The sequence below is a fragment of the Hippocampus comes genome, unplaced genomic scaffold (genome assembly GCF_001891065.2).
Source record: "Hippocampus comes isolate QL1 unplaced genomic scaffold, H_comes_QL1_v1.1 scaffold156, whole genome shotgun sequence".
In the NCBI taxonomy this organism is placed as follows: Eukaryota; Metazoa; Chordata; class Actinopteri; order Syngnathiformes; family Syngnathidae; genus Hippocampus; species Hippocampus comes.
In genome coordinates, this window is record NW_017805744.1 from 5,311,747 (window position 1) to 5,337,634 (window position 25,888).

At 39.0% G+C, this 25,888-nt stretch overlaps 1 protein-coding gene across 3 annotated transcripts in view; it reads right to left on the bottom strand.

Annotated features, from left to right (window-relative positions):
• The window catches only part of LOC109524274 (pro-neuregulin-2, membrane-bound isoform-like), a 43,495-nt gene that overhangs the window by 4,428 nt on the left and 13,179 nt on the right, over positions 1–25,888 (bottom strand). For 2 of the 3 annotated variants that reach the window (XM_019884025.1, XM_019884027.1), the window contains 9 exons: positions 19,231–19,393; positions 18,235–18,353; positions 17,561–17,684; positions 11,993–12,051; positions 7,673–7,696; positions 4,244–4,346; positions 3,888–4,017; positions 3,124–3,251; positions 1,764–1,976 (listed from right to left, as the gene is read on the bottom strand). In XM_019884025.1, coding sequence (XP_019739584.1) covers positions 1,764–1,976; positions 3,124–3,251; positions 3,888–4,017; positions 4,244–4,346; positions 7,673–7,696; positions 11,993–12,051; positions 17,561–17,684; positions 18,235–18,353; positions 19,231–19,393 — 1,063 coding nt within the window. The remainder of the gene's footprint in view (positions 1–1,763; positions 1,977–3,123; positions 3,252–3,887; positions 4,018–4,243; positions 4,347–7,672; positions 7,697–11,992; positions 12,052–17,560; positions 17,685–18,234; positions 18,354–19,230; positions 19,394–25,888) is intronic. The other variant, XM_019884026.1, reaches the window with a different exon arrangement.

A 25,888-nucleotide genomic window follows, 5' to 3' on the forward strand; every position in this document is an offset into this window, starting at 1 on the left:
TGTCAGTTATTTGCTGTTGTATCGCCGATTTTCAAAATGCGAATGATCTGTTTATTTTCAAAGAATAGTTTGTTTTGTTATTGTTTGGTTGGTGTCTTATATGAAACTGCGACACAGCGCAATTTATTGGACAGACTTGTTGAAGATCACACAACGTAATTTGGGTGGCATTTATTTCGTATTTTTAAATCATCTTTTTATTTTTGACTATCTGTAAATTTAGTTTCCTGCTCTTAATTGTGAATGCATACTTGACGGTTTTAAATGCTCCTGAAATTAAGTGCTGCTTGACGAGCCTATATTGTGTATGTATGTGACGTCACTGAAGGCCTAAGGTTGAAATGCACGGCCCGCCACTGGGCTAGCGTCATGTCTCCTACATGACGCATTCGCCGCAATCAGTCATTCCTGGAGCTGAAGACAAATAGTTATTTTGAATGAGGCCATGGACAGGTCATATCTTGCTTGTTCAAATCCACTGCCACCATTGGAAATGCTCCCTATTCAAGTTCCTCAATGTCACTGCTCTTCCAATTCTTTTTTTTTTCCAGCCGAGAATCTCAATCAATCAAATTTCAACGGTTAACTTTACCTCTCTCTATTCTTCTTTTAAAACTGTGTCATAATCTGAAGAGGTTGGAAAAAGTTATTTAAAAACTTATTTACATATATTTATGTTTTCAAATGTAGACTTTAAAATTAAAACGTTTTAAGAAAAAATTATGATCTTTTGTACAAATATCTGAAAAAAATCTCCACGGTACAGCTGTCATTGTAACACTTTGTCATGTTGTGTTTTGTTCATGGTACTGGTGTTAAAATGTGAACATCTTGAATAAATCAATCATCAAATTGCAAGATCCTCGTGCAGAATGAAGAAGGAATCTGTACACATTTTGTGCCACTTGATGTCGCCCAAAACTAAACAGAGATTGTGCAACCGCTGACACAACGAGGCAAAAGTTTTAAAGAGACAGTAAGTCTACAGACTGTGGGGTTTTGATCTTCTAAAGCGCCCCCTATTGTTTTGGAGTGTACATTTCTTTGTAGCCATGTGTTGACGGGCTGACTGAGATAAAAGCCTCAGTGAATAAATAAATACAGTAATAGATGTCATTTGATTTCCAATGAATGAATTTTCAAATAAAACAAGAACTGAACCCCCCCCCGCCCCAGAAAAAAAATCTACAATATAAATATCCCAATGAAAACATGTACTTGTCCAAAAAGGAGGAAAAAAAGTCAAACTTATATAGATCCTACAGCTTCACTGTTACTAAAGATAAATTAATAATCAAAAATACATATTTTCAGACAGTCCCTAACTAAAGATACAAAATAAATATGCACGTCACCCAACAAAAATCGTACGTACACATGCCCACAACCCCCTCGTACCCAATTGTTCTTCTCTATATGCATATATCTATATACATATACAGTACACTTCTCTCCTCCCTTCACAGGTTAAATTGCTCAAACAGTTTGAAAACAAACATATTGTATTTGCAATCTGTTTGGCAAGACCTCAATTGGCATTGTCCAGCATTCATGCTGTCCACTTGTCATCTCACCAATCTCCAGAGAATGAATGGGGGCAGGGGGTTCGACATTATCTCTGCGCAACTGAAGTTTATTCCCATGACTATGAAGTGTTGATCGCCATGTCATGCAATGCACAGTGTATCAGCGAAGCATTGAAATTGGTGAAAATCTTTCAGGTGGAGTTACCACATGTACACAAAAAAGGGAGATTTTGCTACCTGTCACTGTGAGGTGAATCCCTTAGCGAGTCGTAGGAATCTCCATAGTGCATTCCTGGACTGGAGACATCTGTACAACCCCAGTGGGCTCTCCTTGCCATGCAAGCTGGACTACTGCATTTACTGGTTCCAACAGAGCTGGACAGGCCACCAGACTGGCAGTCTGAATTCATGCTGTCTGTTCGCTCCATGCTCCACGTCTGCTCCTCGTGTCTGCAGACGTTAAGGACAGAAGTATTTTCAAAGGTTACAGTAAGACTGCCGAGGCATAAGGACAGAGAGGAAGGTTAAGGAACATATGAATGAAACATATATTGATTAACAAAAAAATCTATTTCAAGGAATTTACCCTTCCATGTCATTTTACTCTGGTTTCAACTGTCCTTTAGAATGTTTTTAACTGTTTGTTTCGTAGGAAAAGATAGCAGGGGTTCTAAATAATTTTTTTTGATCACCAGCCAGTATGGCTGGTGACTTTCTGAGGTTACCAGCAGATCAGCTTTTTTTTTTTTTTTTTAACTTGCTCTGCTGTTTTTATCAACCTCCCTCACACTGTCTCTGTTCGCTTCTCGCACTGGTTGTACTCAAGACTGTAGCGTATTGACCATATTCGCACAGCCAGTGTTGGGTTAATTTTCTGCAAACTCGTTCACAGTTCAATTCACAAATTCCAAAATGAACAACTTGAGTTCATAGTTCATAAATCAAAAAAATTAACTGTTAACCATAGACGACCAAAAACTTATTTTTTGTCTGTGTTTTTAAACAATATGTTGCTGCAAGCCATTACCCTCAAAATAATGGCAATTACCCAGTAAACTATACTTACATACAGTCCATCACCCTTTCACAACTCGTGGTGATGGACCGCACGTTCAGTGAACGGAGTTGTTGCCACCCATTCAGGCAGATCCAACTTCCACACTACGCTCTCATGAGGACAAAAATCATTGCTTGAATGTTCTTTCTTAAAATGAGGAATTGAAACAAAAAAAGGACTGTAGTCTTGAATGTCCAAGCATAAATGCAATCTGCGGTAGGAACCAGGCTGTGAGATGACAAGAGCTGTCACACACTCTAACTAAACGCCCCACTTGTCTTCAAGACGACCATAGAGCAACAACCCACCTGCGACTTCCGGCCAAAATTGTTGTTTTTAACTCCATTTGGTAGGCTGGCAGTTAGTGATTTAGAATATTGAAGATAACATGGGAGACTATGTTGCACCACCTTTCAAAAAAGAGGCTGGACCTGTCCATGAATGAATTCTCTCTTCGGTTAACAGACTGGTTTGTTTTGTGGAGCAGAAGCATGTGAATAAAGGATATTTTCACCCAAGATATGCGTGTGTAAGAGCTACCTGGATGCATGTGAGGCAGTGGTCGAATGATGTGAGCGGGTAGACATTCTGCTGCCTGCGTAGTTGCCAGCACCTTCAGCGCCGTGGCTGATGACACACTCTGTAGTCGGGACACTCTTGGAGATGTACTGTAAATCATGTACACACACTTTTTTACTCAGCAAAATAGATGATAAATATTTGGAGGCTTATGAAGTGTTGTCCTAGTCATTCTTTTTTTTTTTTTAATCAGGGGACTTGAACCAATAAAAAGTGCATTAGATGAATAAGATGAATGCTTCAGGGTTGATCCATTTCAAGGAGACAACCCGGAGAAAACGATTCAACCAAACAAATGTGCAAATGGGCTCTTCTCTTATTTTTTGCATAAGCACACTTTAGAAAACTTCTCTTGCAAGGTTGCGTGACCTCCTCATGGAGTATCTTCAAAAGGCCTCCTTCCCACTCCTTCAAAATCAGCAGTTAATGAGCATGCATCTTTGTCATGCAGTATGTAACTCATAGAATGCTTAAATGAGTGTGTTTGACCTCAGAGCACTGCGCTGCAACGGCAAGTAGTGTGGGGGCTTGTCACAGTATTGAGCTAGCCAATAATGTCGGCGGCTGTTGTGGCTGCCATCATTTATCGTTGCGGCGAACAAAGTGAACAAAGTCACGAGACAGGGATCATATGTGCCCATTTGCCGAGAATGTCGATTAGTTCATGCTGACTTCAGAATTACCTGTACCTATCTCTGCTGTATGTTTCTACTGTTTGGACTCACATCAACCATGGGAATTTCTTCGGGACCAGGCCCGGGGTGATTGGGCCCATTGGCCAGCATGCGGTTGGGTTGCTCCACACATTGATTCTGGTTCTGATGGAGATGATGTTGCATCTTCTTCCTGTGCTTCCTGTAAATTGCATTATGGGGAAACAATAACTGGTTTGGCAAAAGGGTTCATGTCAATTCAATATCCCTTTACGGCTTAGGGACTAATATATTGTCTTATATCTCATAAGTAAGCCTATTTTTGTGACAAATGAGTAGGTTACTCTTTTTGTTTTTAGAGTGGGTGAGTTTGACAACTTTCAAAAGTGGGTATTTTATTTTGTGCAGTCGATTCAAAAAGGACATACTTGGTTTTGCAGTAGGCCACCACACAAACGATGCCAACCACCAACAAGGCCACACAGATTCCTGTGATGGTCAGCATCCGCCTTTGGTAAAGCTCCTCGGCCTCTGTGACAGAAAACGCACACGTGCAAATACACACATTCATATGCGCACAAGACACGTATTTATGCATTGCAGACATAAAAGCACAGTACAGGCGCACCAATCATGCGCAACACACATCGAAACAGGAACACACACACATACATACTGCATGTTATCACATTATGCGCTACAACCTCTGATAGGTTGTTGTTTATTAAAATAAATTGCTGTTCCGTAAACATTCATATTTCTAATACGTGATGTATTTTCTTTTGATTATTTCTGCCTGCACGGTGTCTGCTAAACTATTTCATTTACTGAAGTATTACGGAATGAATAAATTCAAATTAGACATACAGTAAGTGAACCTAGATAGCTCCGTTATATGCAGTGTGCGCAAAATTGTGACATGGCTGTTAGTTTTAGATGCACTTCAGTCATACATAATGCTTCTATCACACTTAAGACAACATTTTACATACCATTATGAGAGGGAACAGACATTTGAACGCATGCTTGCATAGATGCAAATGGAAAGTCAAATTTAAAATGAAATAAAAAGTGTTTACACCACAATAAAAGCATTGAATGTTCTGATGCTCAAAGCTAACTGAATTCTGGGCCCTCAAAAGAATCTGAAAATTTATTATTTGACCTTTGAAGATCACTTTGCAATTAGTTTGAGTTAATCGACAGATTTTGAGATTTTAAAGAGCACTGACAACGGTATAAATCCCAAATTATTATGTGAAAGATATTTGGCTTTCGTTTATTTCAATTTGCAGGAGAGATGTTTTCTAAAAATATTGATGATAGTGAGTTTAATTAAAATGTTACCTTACATATCACCTAAACTGTTAGCAAGTGGGTCACGCACTTGTATGTTTTCTGGCAATTTATTCAGGTGCTAGAATAATAAATGTTTCCTTCTTAACAATCGTGTTTCGGGGGACCAAAATGATAACTGTATTTTTGCTCAGACAAAAGAGAAATCATACATAAAAGGGTGGGGGGGGAAAAATCTGCAGAAAACCTAAGCTGGCTGAGCGTAGGCAAGTAACGTGCACTAATCTGCCCTTTGCTCCTCCTTTGCTGTTGCCTTGACTTGGAAAACCATCCTTGCAAGTTGGCAGACAATCAGTCGGGAAGGGAGGACAATACAGCACAAAGAAGCAAGCACTGGGAACCCAAGAAAAATTCATGTAGTCCCAGACGATAAAAAAAATATAAAGGGACTGTAGACATGTTGCATAAGTCATGTAATAATTTTACAGCCCCATTATGGGAAATACATGATCTACTATACAGTACTGTAGTTATACTACTCTGCGCTTCAGCAAAAAAAAAAAGTGAAGCACTATACCAAGTTTAAGAGTATGCTATTTGAAACTGCCTGGAGCCTGTCATGATCCTGTTCTTGTGTGTCTCCAGCAGGTGGCACATGTGGGCCTTCCCCTCTGTGTGCACACCTGCTGCTTGTCAGATTATTTGACAAGTTGCTGCTCTTGCTCAAGTGTTTGTTTTCTAGACCTCTCGCTCTCATTGTAGTCGTTCGTGTTCCCTTAGTTCCACGTTTTTTTAAGTATAGTCTTTGTTTAGTCATTTGATCTTGCTTTTGTTTTGTCGTGTGAATTGGACTCTGTCATTTCGTTTGGTATTCTTGGTTTAATTATTTCCTTGCCATTTGCAAGCACTTTTTGTTAATGGATTGTTTTTCCTGCATCCTTGTGACCAGTCTTTTCTGTTTTGGACTTTGTCGGCTTTGCGCTTTCGATAACAAACATTTTTGTTGTCGCATTTTGTCTGTGTCTGCATTTCTGGGATCTGAGACATTATTCGGGGCATTCCGAACCTGACAGAGTCCTTGTAGACCATTGAGATTTATCTAGTTTGTATGTTAAATTGTTTTACTGTGGTGTAACACTAAAAACTGAGGAATAAAAGAGCAACAGCACAACAGCGGGGTGGAGGGGGGGGGGGGTCAAACTAAGGGACAAGAAATGAAAGAGGGAAAAAAAATGTCCTAAAGAGCGTAGGGAGGAACCAAGATGGGAAGAGGAGTGGGACGGGGCTGATGAGGAATCAAGAGAGTCCAGGAGGGTGAAACTTTTTCCCAGAAGCAATAACATAACATTGTACTTTAATCAACTCAAAGTGGATTTTAAAAGCTTGTCGGTCATGCCCTAGTTGATATCGCTGTAAGAATTCAATGTCATATGCAACTAAACCACAAACTTCGGTGAATTTGTCCAAATTAGCTCACTAAGTGAAAAAAAAAATGCCGGAACTGTCAAATACGCTGACCAGCCTATTGACCCTTTGCACAATATGTGCAAGGGGCCAAAGCAAAAATTGTATCTGTGACTAATAGTTTGGTGACTTCAATCAAATTGCATGAGCGTACGGTAAACTATTAGTCACAGCTTTCGTTACTTTTCCACACCACTGAATACTTCAATTAAATTCTTTTTCGGGGTAAATGCATACTTCTCTTACAACTTAACAGTATTAACTCTTTTGATACAACGCTCGTATTTTATGTTCCTTATACTCTGCAAGTAGATATAAAGTTGTGGCTGGTCAGCGAATATAAGCTATGCTAGTTTTAAAGCAACATAGCTATAAACAGAGAGAAAAAAAATACCTCTGCTTTGTGGAGATGGAGGCAAATCCAAATGATCTTTACCAAACATATCTTTTTACCTCTATGAAGGGGCTATAGTTTCTAAAAAGAGGCCCTGAGTGGGAATTGATGAGCCACCGGTAGCTTTGGCCCTGCATCGTGCGTGTATCATTGTGCACTGATACAGAAAGCCAAGGGAATTGGGAAGGCAACCTCGCTTGCACAGCGGAGCCAACAGCATTTGTGAATTAGGACAGGCCCGCCCTTTGCCTTATCTCTGACACTGACTCAATCAAGGGCACAATAATTAGGACAAACAATGTGGTCATGGCTTTTGGAGCCCTCGGCAACACTTTGCAAAACTATTTGCGAGTGGTGTTTATTCATATTCTCACATGTGAAACAGTGTTTCTGATCTTCCATGTGATCCAGTCTATTCTAGGCCCTTTACATTTCCATAGAATTGGCTCTGCCCTTTCTAGCGTTAAAGTATTCATCTCAATTATCCTTTTTCGTCCTCCTTAACCAAGTTAGTCTATGAAAAAAGAGTGCATGCAGAGAAGGGGGAAGAGAGATTGCAAGTCTTAAAATTAGGTTAGTGGGCGGAAGAAAAGGAGGGTCAGGTTTGTTGGTTTTAAAAAGAAGGTGGCACAATAATGCGTGACTGTGACACAATCTTGGCAAACGCTTAAAGCACAGCAAAATAAACAATAATGTTCCATACCCATAAATTCAATTCTGAGAAGCTCTGCCAGCACAGAAAGTTGTTGTGGTAAAAAAGGAAAGAGATAAACAAGGGTCAGCTGTAATGTCCACTTTGTAGAGGATCTGCTGTATATTTTGTTTCTTCCCAGTACACGCTGAACCAGGAAGTCCATTACTGCTTTGGAATCTGTCAGTCAGGCAGACTGACATATGTGCCGTCCAGTAACAGACAGACAGTCACACAACCTCAGCTCTGTGAACCCCAAAAATATCAGGAAAAAAAAACAGAAGCACACCAAACACAAAAGAGAAAGGGTAAAAAAATGAAATCAATCAAGAACAAAAGAGAAATCAGCAGGCAGGAAAGTGCATGTAGAAACACATGGACATGGATAGCAAAACACAAAGTCACATCAGTTACTGCCATATTGATGACTGCCTATTTATAGAACATCGGACAGAAAAAAAAAAAAAAATACAACGCCAAACAAAACCAAATAAAAAGCTGTGAGATGGTTTCTAACATAAATGCTGAGGACAGATGATGATGGACTGACAGTCAGGTTGATGCTGTATCTTATTTGGCAACTCAACTTAAGCATTTCTTCCGCACTCATCTCTCCTTGTCCTGCACAAAGCTGTTAGAACCTTTTCTGAGTTTGTGTTGTGTTGCATGCATTAGTACAAAAAGAAAAAAAAAAAAGGAAGATGCTCTTGTCGACCCAAACCCGATCTACATTTTGACAGTGCTTTGCATTCGGAACACCATATAAGCAGACAGTAGGGCATCGCGATGATCTTCAAACAGCAGAAAGTGTTCTTTCAAACAGATTGAAAGAACACAATGCAAAATAATGACACACAAACATAAAGCATGGACAAGACATGTCTTGAGGGTGGAAACAAATACAGTATTCAGAAAACAGAAATTACAGTGTGTAGTCCTTACAAAGTGATCACAGATTATTGAAGACAGTTAAAATTTAGTGCACTGAAATACAAAACATTGAGGCTGGAAGATTAATTCCATTTGTCTCTTAATTTGTTTACATTTTGAATACATTTTTGGCAATTGCAATAATACTATTGCTGTTTTCCAATTAAAAACTGATGCCAACACATCCTGTTATTTTCATTTCAGAATTATATACCAAATTTTTTGTTTGACCAGCAACATTTTTGTTCTCACAGTCCCATGTCACATCATTTTGTAAGAACTACTGTCTATTCAGTCAAAAATCTAATATTGCCTAAAATTGATTAGGTATCTGTGTTGACAGTCAAGAAAAAGAGACCCAAAGGTTCAAAGATTGATAATGAATGTCGGTACATACAAATATGCAAAGCTAAAAGGAGGATTGAATTTCTCGATATTCTCTCGCTATCCGTGTGTGTGTGTGTGTGTGTATATATATATATATATATATATATATATATATATATATATATATAGAGAGAGAGAGAGAGAGAGAGAGAGAGAGAGAGAGAGAGAGAGAGAGAGATTTTGTTTAAATTATTTTTGGCACCTTTTAATCAATTTTAGATGAAACAATGATGGTTTTGCATGCAACAGTGCAAGGATGACACAACACACACAAGAACAAGCAGGAACACCACCACCCCTCCCCTCCCATTTATATCCCTGGTGGTCTTGAGGCAAGTTATATGACTTTTTTTAAACATATAAAAGAGCATTGCAATAGCAGCAGCTGATCCTGATGTCAGTAACTGACTGGTGTGTCATATTGCTCATGCAATGGCAATGGAGAGCTAAACCAAGCCCAATTTGCACTTTGCTTGAGTAAACATGATTTTCATTCAGAGTTACCGGCCAGGAAACAGTGAAGAGGGTTTTGCAAAGAGTCTAGAGCAGGGGTCACACTGCACGTTTTAGATGTTTTCATCCTCAAACACATCTGATTCAAATGATCAGGATCATTCTCAGGCTTCTACAGAGCGTGCTGGTGAGCTCAAGGCCTGAGTTGGTGATCCCTGATCTAGAGGATACAAGCAGATTGGCTCCGTTGGACTTGGTTTTGACTATGATTACGGGATTTAAACACAATGTTAAGCAAAAATGTTGGATTAAAAAAAAAAAAAGAGGTATTCAAGGTCATTCGAAAATGTTGATCGCAAAGCGGCCTTATTACATCAGTGAATTGTCAGACTGTTTATCCAGCATGTAAACTGAATAATTATTCTATACGTAGATCACAGTAACTTACTGTTAGTCATTAAATTGAGTTTTGTTGTATTCGTCTACAGAAGTATATGTGACTTTAACATACACATACAGCTAGCTATGCTGCATGTACCTGAAAAGATTTTGATGCTTGAGACAGAGCCAGGCTTGCTATTTCTGCTTATGTAAAGATAATTTCTATCTCCCAGTTGGAGGATTTGTCTTCTCATCTTTCTCTAACTACTGCTTTCATTTAACCACACAGCTTTATCTTACAATTTAGCTTCATGGAAAAATGACATCACGTAACAGATGACCCATTGAGATAGAGGATGAAAACAACAGTCGCAGTAGTAGGCTTTATCCTTGTTCAACCTCCATTGAAGATACATAGTACGTTATCACAGAAGGGAAAGCCCTCATCAGTAGCAATGGATGATGATTCTTTGTCTCATTGCCTTACTTGGCTAGTTAAAGCGCCCCACTTTAGTTCAATCTATGAGAGTCTGCCCCCACAGCAATTGTGACTGGCCGGTATTCAAAACAGCGTCAGAAGGACAGAGAGTATTGTTCACCATGTACGGACTTAAATTGACACTTTTGTTCCAATTGCGCAAATTGAAGCAATAATACTGTTTTTTTCTCAAATAGTAGCCTCCACTCAACCCCCACAAAGCTTTCATTTTTCCATCGAAGAAAATTAAGAAGAGGTGGTGCCAAAAGGTGGCTACAGTCACGTTTATTGTCACTTATATTAGCATGTCTCATGGGAAATTATAATTCCCATAAGCAGACATGGCATCATCATCGTTCTTGTATGTGTTAGTGGTTGAGCTGGAGCCGAACCCAGCTGACATTGGAGGAGAAGCTGGGCACACCTTGGCCTAGTCGCCAGTCAAGCCTCGGGCACTTCCAGATGAATTATTAACATGTACATTCACACCCATGGGAAATTTAGAGTCCTCAATTAACCCAACCCGTTGTTGAAACGCAGGAGGGTCTGAGACTACGTTCGAACCCAGAACCTCTCGACTGTGAGGAAGACATGTTCGAAAGTGTTCCACTGTGCTGCCATATCCACTTAAAGGATACACGTTTGAAATACTTCTACCACAAACGTCTGCAGAATGCCGAATATGTCTGCCTGTGGCTCGATCCAATACACCAAAATTGTGTCACAATATCTGCACCACCATTTAGACCTGATTTTAGGTAGTCTACTTTTTGTTACCAAATTGGTGGGTGTGCCGGGGGCGTGTAATAGAAAACACCCTTGGACCACTGGAACGCAGAGTGATGCGCAGCACACTAAATTACACTTGCCCCGGCGTGAAAATGAAGATGTGCCCATTTTTAACCTACCGCATATGTGACTGTCTATGAAAAGAGGGCCCATTATGTTGTTATTTATATAATTTCTAATGAAATATAATGATTAAATGGTGGCCATAATTATCAATAAACCAAATACACTATATACAGTTGCACAAAAAATTATTACATTCAAGTTGACGATAATGAGCCATAATTAATTAGTTAATAAAATAGTTTATGTGTTTAATATTAATACTTTTGAGATACTTAAATTGTTCCCGTTTTGCCGGTTCAGTCCGATTGTCAGTCGAAAGTGCGTAACGTTGACATGTATGTGTCATTGGTAAAGAGTAAGGGGGGTGGCTGTGGGAGGTGTTGTGTAATTTTGAGTTCAAATGGGTATACAGTACGGTTCATCAATGTTGTTAAACATCTATTTCTACAAATGAAGAGCAGCCCTAATAAATACCTTAACCATAAAGGTGTCCTTATCAGCTAAAGAAATTAAAAGCTCTTGGCCACAATGTGAGGAAACCACATGCAGTATTATGCTTGAAGGTTCCAATTTTGCCATGATTGGTTTAGCCGCACCAAAGGGTACAGTTCAGTTTACCATGAAATAAAATCCTCTTTAGTATCCAGGGTAAACTTTTGAAACAATTTGAGAGTGTATGTTTCTAAAATCTAACACGATACTGTTGACCAGAGGGGCAGTGGAGAAACGAGTGATCACACAGCATGCAGACACACGTATACTGTATATACAGTATGTAAGATACAAGCCCTCTAATGTAGCATGCTGCATCTCAGTGGAAGGAGACAGACAAGAGCAAACGGACATACTGTAGAAACCGGCCATGACGGAGTTTTCACAGCGGTCCCCCGTATAGTCATTGGGACACCTGATGGAGGGAAAATCAACACACAGAGGGGATAGAGAAGGATTTGGGGTTGAAGATTACAGGGGAGGGAAAGTGGGGTATATCAGGAATATTTAGGAGTAAAACACAAATACAGAGACAGGAAAGAGAGGGGAAAAGGGGTAGGAAGGAGACACAAGAAAGCATAGAGAATGTTGAATTAGAAACAACACAATTCACCAAGTACAGAAAAAAAAATGGCCTGCATACTGTCACATCACCGCCATCAAAACCTGACGCCAGTGATACAGTAAGGGCATCGTCACAATCATGAAGGTCATGGGATGGTAGTCTGGGAAGTAAGGGTGGCAAACACCCAACCCCTACATTTACATAAACACACACATAAACATATAATGTATACCGGGCACTTCATTAGGTGCATTTGCACAACCTAATGGGTAAAACAAACATGAACAGTAACTAGGATAAGGTATAGGAAATGCTCAGTTTTGGCTGACCAAATAGGATATGACTCAAATTTAGGATATAACACATAATAAGCATTATTTCTGATCTGTTCAAAATAAAAATCTTGGATATGAAATTTATATTCTTATCCCATTGTCTATTAACTAAAAGGCAGCATGAAACATGAAAACATGACAATCAATCAGACACTAAGGGCCTGATTTACGACAGGTTTGTGCGTGCAAAAACGAGCGCAAACTGGATTGCATTTATATTTGCATTTTGTGCATCCTGGGAGAAGCATTTACAAATAGATGAATTCAGCACATGCAATGTGATTCATCAAACCTGAGACAAAGGGTGTTGGCTGCTTTTGGATCTTTAAATAGCACGCCTGAAAGGCCTGTGTGAACGCCATTGCTGTGCGTAAGAAACCATAACAAGAATGTGTGGGCAAAATGAGAGGCGAAGGGGAAAGCAAATTTTTCCGCTTGTGTAAATCTGTGTGAAATGCCACATACAAAAAATAGTTCTTCTGTTCAATGATGCAGTCGTGCGTTATCACCTATGCCAAAACTCCTTTCATCTCTGCATTTATGTGGGTCTTGGTGATCTCAGCTCATGGTGGCAACTGGCCGTGACAAGTGGTGCTCCCAGGCTTTAAACACTATTTTATGCATTATAAAACCGGTGCAAAACTCTATATACAATTGTCAAGGTAACTTAAAAAAAAAGTATTTTACCTGGTAAATGCCTTCCCCCAAATTACCGCTGCGGCCAATTTCTTTCGTGTCGTGATATATTGGTTTCCCTTTTCCACTAACACTTTCAGTTCCATCACTTCAAATTTCATCTTGCACTTGCAGTGCTTTCCCAAATATTCTCTGGTGAAAACCATTAGCACTGCCTAAAAAACGAAACTTTTAAATAGAGCTGCCTCCATGCGCCACTTGCACACATTTTGCGAACTCCAGCGCAACCCGTGATTGTGAGTGAGCATGCAGTTTAGCGCCTGCTATTTGGGATCTTTTTTTTTCAAACGATTTTTGAAAAAGAGGGGGTCGTCTTATAATCAGGGCCGTCTTATATTCGGGCCAATACGGTCCTATACTGGACTTGCTGGGCAAGTAGTTGGTAATGTCACTTTGTCAACTTATTTTATGTCATTGTCTCAAAAGCGTGCCATGCGGACAGGGCTATTATACGGGAGAAACCTTTGCCTACTGTGTGAGTCCAGTGCTGAATTTCGACTGGTCGGTGTCACCTTGCAGTCAATGGATACTTTGGTGGTATTGTCAAACTCACTCAAATGAGCAGCATAGATCTAACAACGGCCATGTCACTTTCTATTGTTGTTGTATTAGAAAATGAATGAAGAATTTTTCATTGGCACTTCTGTGGAAATGCGTGAGTGTCTGTCAGCCGATAAAGTGTCATTCGCTTTCCTTCGGTTCTCGGGAAGCATCTTAAAAATACTCATGGTAAAAAAATGTCTTCAGAACAACAAGGAATGCAGCACGTTTATCTGCCGCTTATGCAGTAAGTAGTCTCGAGGTTTGGTGTCTGGTTTAGAATAATAATATTGCCAACTCATAAAAGATTGTGATCACCCATTTCAAAGCTTTGTGTTTTTCTATAAACACATGACTAGTGAGCCAAATAGCAAATGTGGTTGGAAACAATAAATACTACGTTACACTCAACACTACGAGGAAAAGCAGAACAAAAACAAATCTACCTTTTTAAAAACCTGTACTTCATCATTCATTAAAAAGCCCTTTTTTCCCATTTGGATACCATCATGTAGCTAACATCAGACATTTGTTTTTTGGGTGAAATTTCATGATGAACCGAAAGTGTGTACTATTACCTTTACAGGTTAACTTAGGTTCGAAAGTTTTGAATCCACATCTCCAACTGTTTATTTTGGAACACTTTACATAACTATAACAAGTAGCTGAATGGCAAAATTGCAAACTCTCCCAACAGTTCGATACATGAAAATGTCTCTCCCGACTCTTCCAGTTTGGGTATATCTGTTGGGACCTGTTGATTACACTTTGTGACACTCTAAGCTCAAGAACCACTGAGAACAGTGGCAAGGTACTTTTTGATGAATTGTCAAGACCTACTATTAAGACTTGTTCACTTATAAGCCTTGAGGCTGGGCGGTGCTGATGATAGAAATTTTCCAAACGAGCACAGGCCAAAGGTTTGAGTGTGCTGCTTATGGGGGTGGTCACATCCAACTTCAATAATGTCAACTCCTTTTGAGTTTTGCCGCCCACTGATATGATTTAAAAATATAACTCAAAGATTCGGAAGGTTTGATGGTTGTTGTTCACAAAGTTATGAATGAAGTACATCTCATTACACCAGCTGTCTACCCTGTGTTAGACGTGGCATTTGGTTTGGATTGATGTTCTGCCTCTAATTTGTGACAACGCAAGGTGCATCCCCAAGACACTCCCCCTGCTGCACTGACCCGCCCAACTTGGCTGTGATCCATCTGTCATATGAAAATCAAAATCTGCCAGCTTTTGCATTGCATTGCAGATGTACTCTCTATTAGAATAGAGCTCATAGATTTGGTCCTCCATTATATGCTTCTTTGGAGAAAGGAAGATTGTTTCAAACACAATCCCAAAACACACCACACCTGTTGTCCAACAGTTACACTACATTCCATTATAATACTGCATCGAATTTGCTTTGTAATCCATCCATCCATCCATTTTTTTAATCTGTTTATCCTAACAAGGGTCGCGGGGTGTGCTGGAGCCTATCTCAGCCGTCTTCGGGCAGTAGGCGGGGGACACCCTGAACTGGTTGCCAGCCAATCGCAGGGCACACATAGAAGAACAACCATTCGCACTCATATTAACACAAAGCTACTATTTAGAGTGATCCATTAACCTGCCATGCATTTTTTTTAAATGTGGTAGGAAACCGGAGTACCCGGAGAAAACCCACATGAGGACAACATCCAAAGTCCGCACAGGAAGGCCGGAGCCGGAATCAAACCTTGCACCTCTGCACTGTGAGGCCAAAGTGCTAACCAGTCCACCACCTGGCGTGAGCACGACAGATTGCAACAAAATGAAGTGGTACCAAGCCAAGATGAAACACTGCCCCCAGGATCAAACTAAAACAGAAAAGACTGGGTAACTCCAAACTGAGCAAGGACAATGGGTGGGAAAATCACTGACAATCTTTACAAATGGGGATTTGACACCAGCCCAGACTATCCATTTGGAGAAACAAAACAGTGAACCACATCCTTCATAAATACCAGTTGGGTCCTTAGTACTCCAATCAAGTCCTTAAGGGTACAAATAACATTGCCCATTCAACAATGAATGAAATTTTGGTGCGACAAAGTAAAAATGGATACCTAAAAACATAAACTTTTATTATTGGTGATGGTGTCAGAATATTATTATTTAATTGCATTTTTGAGCATTATTTTTTAATTTTTGACTTGTAAGAGAAGCTCAGTGAGCTGGTTCAAATTTGGGTATTAAAAGGTGAATTCCATTCGAAATGTGTCATTCTGTTGGATGCGGTAAAATGTCAAGAGCTCACTAAAAAGGCAAAATTTTGCATTAAGCGCTTCATAGTGCTCGATGATATTTATAACTGGCGGGCTAATACATTTTTAAGCACTGTACGTTGAATGGATGTGTCATGTCAATGTTGAGCTTTGAAGTTTTAATTTAATCATCAGCCATACATTATAAAGCAATCTGTTCTCAAATCGCTGCTGAGTCATAAACTGGTATGCATTCCTCTGCCTTTCAGTCATTATTAGAATGCTCGCATGGTAACAGTTTTTTAAAAATGGCTTTGGCTGGGACTTTGGCCTTTTGCTGTTCAATGGTGCCTCAAGATACACATTTGTTCTGTGACCACTCTTATTGTCATGATTCGGTTTGGGACCAACAGGTGGCACTGTAGGGCTCTCCCTGCAGCTGCACACCTGTTGGTCATTAGGTAATTAGTGGCTTTAAAAGGACTCCCAGCCCGAACAATCATTGTCGGGTCATTGTTGCTTTGTGCTACTGTCATGTTTGTTTGTTGCTGTTTCTCTGCTGCTGTCAGGTTTGTTTTGGTCATGGTTCTGTTTTAGCTTCAGTTATGATTTTTGTTTGCTACTTTGGACTATGTTTGTTTTGGATTTAGTTTTCTCTGTTCCAATACACTTCTTCAAATACACCCTGCTCCTCCCTCCTGCCTGCTTTTTGGGGTCCACCACCACCTCGCTACGTGACACTTATAACTCAAAACACTAATTACAGTTAGTATCTCAGATCACCTCTCTATATTTGAAATGAAAGAAAATGCCATGAATCTATTCCACCACCCCACCCCCCCAAAAAATTGTGTTTGTTTTCAATAAGGAAAAATAACACTTTGTAAGATTGTACAGTACACCATAAAGTCATGCAGTAAAAACAATGAAATGGAAAGAATTAATCCGTTTGTGAATCACGGTTTAATGCTCCAATTCTATTTGTTGTGTTATGCCTTCTGGTGTGCCGACCTTGGCCACTGGGTGGCAGTATAATATACAAGCAAAGAATATGAGTAATATTAGTCATTATAAGTATGAAAGGTATACCTCTATGCCTGTCAGTATTGTTATATTACCTGTCTACATGTATTGCTCCAACATTTGTGTTCAAATATCCATTGCTTAATGGGCTCTAAACTTGTGACTAGCGATGCAAACCACTATTTTATGAATTGTTCACTAGTGGTCAAACTTCTTTGTGAGTTAAGTTGAATTCACTGTCACTATAAAGTGGTCATATTTGAGGTTTGCACTTGCAAGTCCGGGCATAAAAATGAGTCAAATCCTAGCTCATACTTGGAAAAAAAATCCTAAATGGGGTAACTTGAATCTCAAGGCATCACTGTATTTAATACAATAATTGTAATGGGCCCGCTGCAGGGATTTGTAGAGTATGTGTCGACAGAAAAAGTCTGAGGCCCAACACAAAAACAGGACAACAAGAAAGGAGATCAGAGGAGTGACTACACTGTGATCATGGAGAGAGTGGACGACAAGACAACTTACTTGCAAGAAAGCTGGTTAATACCATGTATGAAGTAACAGTCACCACCGTTGATGCAGTAGGCCTTTTCCGTGTCATTGCAGTGCCTCACATGACTCACACCCGGGGACAAGGTGGTGGTGGTTACTATTAGGTAAATACAAGAAATGTAGGTTTTGTCAGTGAAATGCTGTCTTTGAAAAGAAAGGTGGTTTGTTGGCTATCCTACCACCGGCATAACTACTCATGTAAAAAGCCTCCACAAAAATATGCAACGAGGCAAACTTACAATGATGAACATAATACACCGCGGCATATTAAAATTGATAAGGCAATATAGCACAAACATCTATCTCAATATATAGGAAAGTTTGAAAGTATATAGCATTGGCAGCCTATTGATATATATTGATTAATATATGACCCAATACATTGTTGTCCAAACAAGTATTGCATTCCATTATTGCATGCCGAAATAATGTAAATTCATGAGTTACAGTAAGCATATTCCTACAGAGAATTACAGAGCGCTTCAGGAACAATAGTTCAAATCACATTTTGCATGACATTCGCGATATTTATGGATTGATTTATATTGCAAAATGTTGGTGACATAGACTATTATCGCATTATCATCAACAGCGACAGAAAAAAAAAGTGAAAGGGGGAAAACTAGTTAGAGTTGTTAAATGCTTACAGATGTGCACGCTGATAATACTTGTGACGTTTTCTTGTCCAACTGAGTTTTCAGCCACACAAGTGTAGTTTCCAGAGTCTTCCATGCGCACTCGACTGATCAGCACCTTGGAGTTTTTTCTGAAGAAGAAAAAAAATAATAATAATAATAATAAAACTAAAAAACAGTATATGGTGGGGATAGAGGCAGATGCACATTTGGTTCGGAAACGCCACATAGTGTTGCTGGGGTTTGTTCAGAAAAGACAAGATTTCAAGCACAGAAAGACTACAGTTTCCGTCATTCCATAGTTTACCGAATTTAAATTACTGTGACGTTGTTCAGCACCATCATCATCACTGTTGTCGTATTTCATTTCAGCCTTTCACTGTTGTCGGTTTAAATCGAGTAAAAGTGACCTTTTTAACTCTTCTTTGTATTTTAAACAGTAACAGAAGAAAGCAGCACTAAGTGAATATGTGAAGGACATTTTGCATTTTAACATTAAACATAACCCAACATTAACATAGGCAGTAAATTAAAAATATGAAAAAGATTTTTCTTAATCCTTCATTATAAACACTTTCAACAATACAACAAATGTAGAATGAGATAAAGAATGCAAAATAATAAATCATGCTTTGGCTGCTTGGTAGTTGCCAACTGCTTTTCAACGCACATGACTGCGATAGTAAGGTAAGAAATCAAGACTGTTTTGGACTGTGCTTCAATCATTTACAAAATGGATTTTCCACGTGATTGTCTGTTTTTTTTAACCCTTTCAAGGACAGCGGTTGCAACAGTGGAGAGTTTATCATGTTATCAGGTTCCAGGGTGCATGAAAGGGTTAATTCTGTTTTTCTTGCAGACATCAATTTGAGCGGGCAGGGAGGAAGCTACTCTACTTTTCGGCCTTGGTTAAAGTCTGCCCTCGACTGAGTGCTCTTGCGATCACTAAGTGGAGTTGAAAAGTCAAAAGTATGACGACATCACAATCAGTCAGTTTGGAGGACTTACTTGTTGGTTTTTATTCTGAGGTCTCTCCCTCGCTGAAGCTCATGTCCATCCTTGTACCAGCGGAAGGATGGACTTGGATTCCCTGACGCCTCGCACTTCAAGTACAGTTTGTCGCCTTCTATCAGAGACTGGCCTCGCATCAGTCGCAACTTTGGAACAGAGGCTGGGCAAAAAAGAGACATATTTTGTTTCACTTGTTTTAAGGTAATTAAACACACAAAAATATTTCACTCAGTTGCGTGAGTGCTGATTTGTATGTGCACGTATAGGTTGTGCATGTGCAGGTAGGCGTGTGTGTGAGCGGGTAGGTGTGTGTTTCACTGTGGTTAGGGCCAAACACAATCAGAAGCACTGACCATATTTGCAAACAAAATTCAAATGTTTATTCCATGAAATTGTATTCATTTATTCCCAACAACCGAATTCTAGTAAATATGGACATTAGATTTCTTTTTTTTTTGGCTGTCCAATCAGATTTCAGCCTCCTCGTGCTACCATATCAATCTAATCTGCCCAAGGCCTTCAGAATCAATCGTGCTGGCCAATGTAACTTAAACTATGTTAGCAAAAGAACTGCTTCTTAAAGCAATCACATTTCAAATTTGTCTTCACAGGGCTTGTGCCTTGACCCCAGGTGATGTCAGCATTTTTGCAAAGCTTGTTCCAACCAACTTCGACTAACACATCTCTACTGTGCACACATTAATACATTTAGTCATTAGCATTTCTAGTGTGGGTTATGTATTTTTTTTCATATGTCATGTTTTTGTCTGCTCTCGGAGTTTCGTACGTTTTCATTGTGTTTGTATAGTATTGATGGTTTCTATAATTGTAATGTAATAGTAGTGATATTAAGAGTTGGATCAAGTCCAATCAATTCTTACTGAAGGTTGTTATCCTTGTTTGACTGTTTTGTCGCGCGACATCTCGTCCCCAATGATGAAAGTGCAGTTAAAAGTCAGTGGAACTCATCAATTTGCATTGTAATGCAATGTTGATTTAGTCCACACACATACTATCCAGCAATGAAGGTAAAAGTACTGTTAAAAAGAAAAGGCAAGGGTCGTCATTCTCTGGCGGCTCCAGAAGCATTCCGCCCGTGTGACGATGACGGGCCAGGTGACCACAAAGGAAGGCTCAGCTATGGCTCTCATTCAAGTGAATGGGACTGTGCGCTCCTGATTTGATTTTTTTTTACCCAAAGTTTCAAATGTTTATAATACTCTGCGTGCCTTTTGATGTCAGTCTAATTTGCAATAGCGGACGATAATTATTGTGCATCCCTACTCTCATCACATGTTTTGCTTGGATATTTGGCAGGACCCAATAAGGGCATCATAAAGACTGAAATGTAATAACAATGTACCATATGTGGAGATGATATAAAATTTCATTGTGGGTATGGACATGACATTTAGACAGCCCAGTGACAAAATACCTAAGAGAGTATGTGCACTTTTCAAATGTGAATTACAAAGTCACTAAATACATTATAAAATATAATACCGTAATTCATGGTAAGTGTAGGAAAATGTCAACAAATGAGAATTATGATGTGATGAATGTTACAAATCAAACTAATACAATATTATCTTGGGTCACACAAACAGTTAAGTGACAGACTTCCAAATGATGTGTCGCGTGGAAAATATATAAGGTATGTTGAAGTCTTGCATATATTATAGCTGTTCAAACAATACATTTTTTTTGGGAACATTAAAGAAACACGCACACACGCACGCGCACACGCACACACACACAAATGTTGGTCAAATTTTAAATTATGAACAATCAGATATTTGACTGTATAAAAATGTCAAACTAATTATAAATAAATTCAATCTTTTTCAAAAGCGTGGCATTGGTCCTGTTTGGTGTTTTGTTTTGTTTTTTGTGTTAATTATACTTGCTGACCCTCCCAGCTGTCATCAATGCAATTATATGTTGAAAAGAAAAACTGTCTCTGCAGGGACGAAAACAAAATCAGAATTATTAAAGACGAACTAGTATACATTTTTTCCCCACAGATTTTGTCTGTAGAACCCAGCGGTCTTGATAACATGTATTTGACATGCTTTTGTCAAAATACTCCAACAACCACAAATGACAGCACACGTTTTACATTTTACTCTCTTTTGAGAGAGGAAAATAAAAAAATGCAGTTTTGAGAGGGTAGTCCTGTCTCACACAAACGAGCCACTGCTCACCCCGCCTATGTTGCTGTATATCCAAGCCCCAAGTCATGAAAGTCGGTGCTAGTGTTACCAGTGTGTGTTCCTGTGACTGTCATTCTTTAAAATACAAATTCATTATCAAGCACCACCAACAAATTGGCAACTTTACTGGTCAACTTTGCCCAGCCTGCCTGCACTGAGCCTCAGTTGCTCCTGATGAGAGAAGTGTAAAGCACTTGGGGCCAAGGGCGTAGACAGAAACTTTGGACTGTGGTTGCCAGGGTGAAACAACACCTCAGTGAGCTCAGTGTGGGGTGGCCATGCGTGTGTGCGTCGTTCTTTAACATACCATCCACAGTCAACGTTTCATGAGATCAAGTTCACACATAAAGAACACAGATCACGTTGTATGAACAAATTAGGCCGAAAACCAGGTGATGAACTCAACATACTCTTTCAACTGTATAACATAAGCAGAATTGTTTTTTAATCTTCAAGCAGCGTGTCATTTAAGATGAGACCAAATAGCATTTTTTAATATAACAAGTCTGAAATTTCTAATAGCATTCTGAGAGAAAAATAGCAAAAAACAAACAAAAAAAGCACTCTGTACTATGGACCCAAGATTTCAATGCATAATTTTCCCTCAAACAAAACATGAATGGGCCAAGACTGCAAATACACACATATTTCTTACAGTAATGATGTCATTAGATGTGACAATAATGTCTTTACTGTGTACTAATGAGCAAGCCTGGCCAAGTTAGTCTAATTGGTTACATATATCATCATTAGACAATATTGTAAATGTAATGCGGCAGCATTCTGCAACAAACTCACAGATGAGATTTTGAAGGTACAATCCTGTGTTTTGTTGCATCTTAGCCTGTCATGCTGAAGCTACCCTAAGCAGTCATTCAGATGAGATTTTTATGTCTTTATGAGCGTGGAAATGAATCGTAGAATGACTAAAGCAGCTGCAAAAGGAGGTTAACCTGGTTACAAATGAGCTCATCCTTTACTGGGATACGTCTCCTCGGGCACCGTGAGGCTTTTGTCAGCTGGCAAATGTTGGCTGAAAATCAGGAGGAAATTACCCCTCGTGGATAGAACATCCAAATTTCATGGCTATGGAGTAATTTTGTATCACTCTCCCTTTTTTTACTCTCTTTTAACATCTTTATTGTTGGCAATTTTGGGAGCACTATACGATCTTTGTGATTGTATTTCCAAAATTATTTCCAAAATAATAGCAGACATCATCACTGAACATGAGTTTGTTTTCCTGTGGACAATTTTGAAACTTTCTCCAGTCTGATTAACTCATTGATATCAAGCTGAAGTTCGATGATGACTTTCCCAGGAGAGAAAGTTGTTCCACACTCTAACACAAGTCACAGGGATTTGTGCATACTGTAACTGGGAAAAATAAGTATCTTTTTGTTGATGGAAAGTGTGGAAGACAGGAGTCCGTTTATTTAGCTAATTTCAAGAGCATTATCCAACAAATAATCTGTGTGTATTTCAGAGGGCATGTCTTAATTCAGATAGGTGTGTTTTAAGGAACATTTTTTGTCATGCAAATATGTTCAGACAGCAGCTGTAAAAAAAAAAAAAAGAAAAAAAAAAGAAAAGAAAAGCCACCGATAAGCATCAAGCGGGTATTCAACACTGCTCCTGCCATATATGGAGTCCCAAAGAACATCTCAATGCAGGATCCTCAAAAGGTAAGCCATAATCCTGGAAGCTACTGTATATTTTGGCAAGCCTCAAACAACTCATAAGGAGGAACATTTTCAGCAGACCAAAACAGAATTAACACTCAATTTCTTCCAGTTTAATTCAGTGATGAATCTCGTGCTACTTTGGTTAGTCCAGATGGATGGAGTTTTTGACGGTTGGTGGATGGCAAGCATCTCCCAACAAGCAGGAAGAAAATGGTGGAATTGAAGAGAACATTTTGGCCTGGAATAATGATGAAAAATAAAAGCAAGAATATCTACAAAATACATGGAGTTTCTCAACAACCATTTGCTGGATTGGTATGAAAAGAACTGTGCCTTCTGCAGTTAAATAGTTCTCATGCTAGATAATGTACAATCCCATTGTGCAAAAAATACCCATACCTGTAAAGATTGAAAAATCTCATGGTGTGACCACCACGATCCACTGAACCCAACCCGATAAAGGGTGGACGGCAGTATAACTCCAACCAGCAGCTCTCTGAGGCAATTACTTGAATCCACAAAAGGGAAGAACGCTGAAAATATTCCACGAATTTACAATTTCAATAAATTAAATAATCTAGATTTTTAATAACCCCCCACCCCCCAAAAAATTCTTAACTAGCTATTTTTTATACTGTTTTGCATAATAATGTACAACAATGTATCGTATGTAACATTTGGCACCCCCGAGGCTGGAACGTTGTATTACAACAACAGAAAAGAGCCATCGCTTCAACATGACTTGAGCCAATGCATTTTATGCTCCTTGTATGTGATTCTACAGTTTTATTCTGTTTTGAAAAAAAATTATGATTTGGAAGAGGTCATTTTTGTGAATTGCCCGTCGTTGCTGTGTTATGTAGCTGCACTGTATGGTGTCAAGGCACAATCTGCGGTCCACACATGCAATAAATTGGCCATCTTTTATCGCTAACTACAACAATAACACCAGAACAAAATACGTAAGTAGTGCCTGCACAAAGGGCAATGCTCATGCGTAAGGCGATATAGATAAATTCTATGAAAGATATATACAATATTTTGATAGCTAGCAAGCTAGATAGCTAGCTAGCAGTTAGCTTGCAAGCAAGATAGACAGACAGACAGACATTTACAGTATATTGACAGATTGATAAACAGATATGCCGATATTATGTATTTTTCTAATCGAGTTATCACGACTACTGTTGATATGTCAATGTGCAAAATAATCTGTGGCAGCCATCGTAGAAAGTAGTTTGTGTTTGTGTTAATATTTGTTCTGTCAGAACCAAGCTAAACAGTTTGTCAGTTGCAGTTTTCTCACAAGAAATTGTTAGATTGTGAGAGAAAAAGTTCAATAGTTTGTTCGCAGATCAACATTCATACAGCTTTTACAACTTCCTGGGGAGGTGCAAAGCTCTACATTGATGCACAGCAAAAGAACGTGGGAAACCTGCTGCACTTCATCTGCACTTTTTTTTTCACACAAGATGCACATCAATCGCAGTAGCTATAGCTTGGCCAAAGGAAACACATTTAAAACACTGCAACAGACATCAAGAGAACTACTTCAACGCAAATTTACACAGTAGCTTGACATTAAAGCATTTCAAACTATTCAAAATTAGCCATGCGGTAATTAAAGTGTTGTGATAACTAGCATTTATGTCGTAGGTGATCCCAGATTACCGAGTCTTGTAGTCTGCTATTTATAGTGCATCCTGCACACCTTTTGCAATGGTTTTGTCACTACCATTGATGCTGACATCATTAATTATGTTTGTGCAATGATTGTACCTATTTGCTGCACAATACACCGTGATTTGATGTTTCAATCTACAAAAAGAACAAGAATAGTTACTAAGTTTCTCACTATAGCAATAAAATGCCAATAAAACCCACCACATATCCGAAAATCGGAATCCTGTATTACTGAAGTCACATTTATATGAAGCATAAAATCGTCTATGACATAAAAACCCAATAGCACATAAAAAGGCTTGAGCACAGTAACTTTAGCTGTTGTAGAAATTAGTTTCATGTAATTTCAATGTTATCATTGCAGCTAAGACATTAATTTCTCCAAATAATATGAAATAACATGTAGACTTCATTGATTGATTATCGTGAATGACTAATAACGTCTTCTTATTTCTTTTTCACGTTCTGTATTGTTTTTAGAATTGAATAGAATAGAATCTGCAATACAAGTGTTACAAAACATTTGCAACACCAGTATTTATTACTGAGTGATGGTGACCTTTGAATATTAATATACTCTGAATACAGAGGAACTATATTTTCAGTCTCAGGGCACCAACTGATCAGTAAGAAGGACATCCATCTTGTGAACCCTGTCAAAAGCTCTTCTAAGAACTCGTAAAAGAATCTATTTTTGGCGCACGATTACTAAGGTGTACTGAGAAATATTAGGCGGATTAGAGTGAAAACATTTTGCTCGGGCTCAATTTTGAAAAAAGATGCGTGTGACTTTTAGGACATCAACCAAGGCCAGGTTCATTCTGCAGCTTTAACTGACACACAGACACTGCTCAATGCGTAAGAAGAATATTTGTTATGTGTATACATTTCATTTGCCGGGGTACGCATTTTATTGAATGTATCTGTGTGTGTGTGTGTGCGTGTGTGTGTGTGTGTGTGTGTGTGTGTGTGTGTGTGTGTGTGTGTGTGTGTGCACACACACACACACACACACACACACACACACACACACACACAAGCAGCTCTCTGACCCACTGCAGCACCAGTGATGAG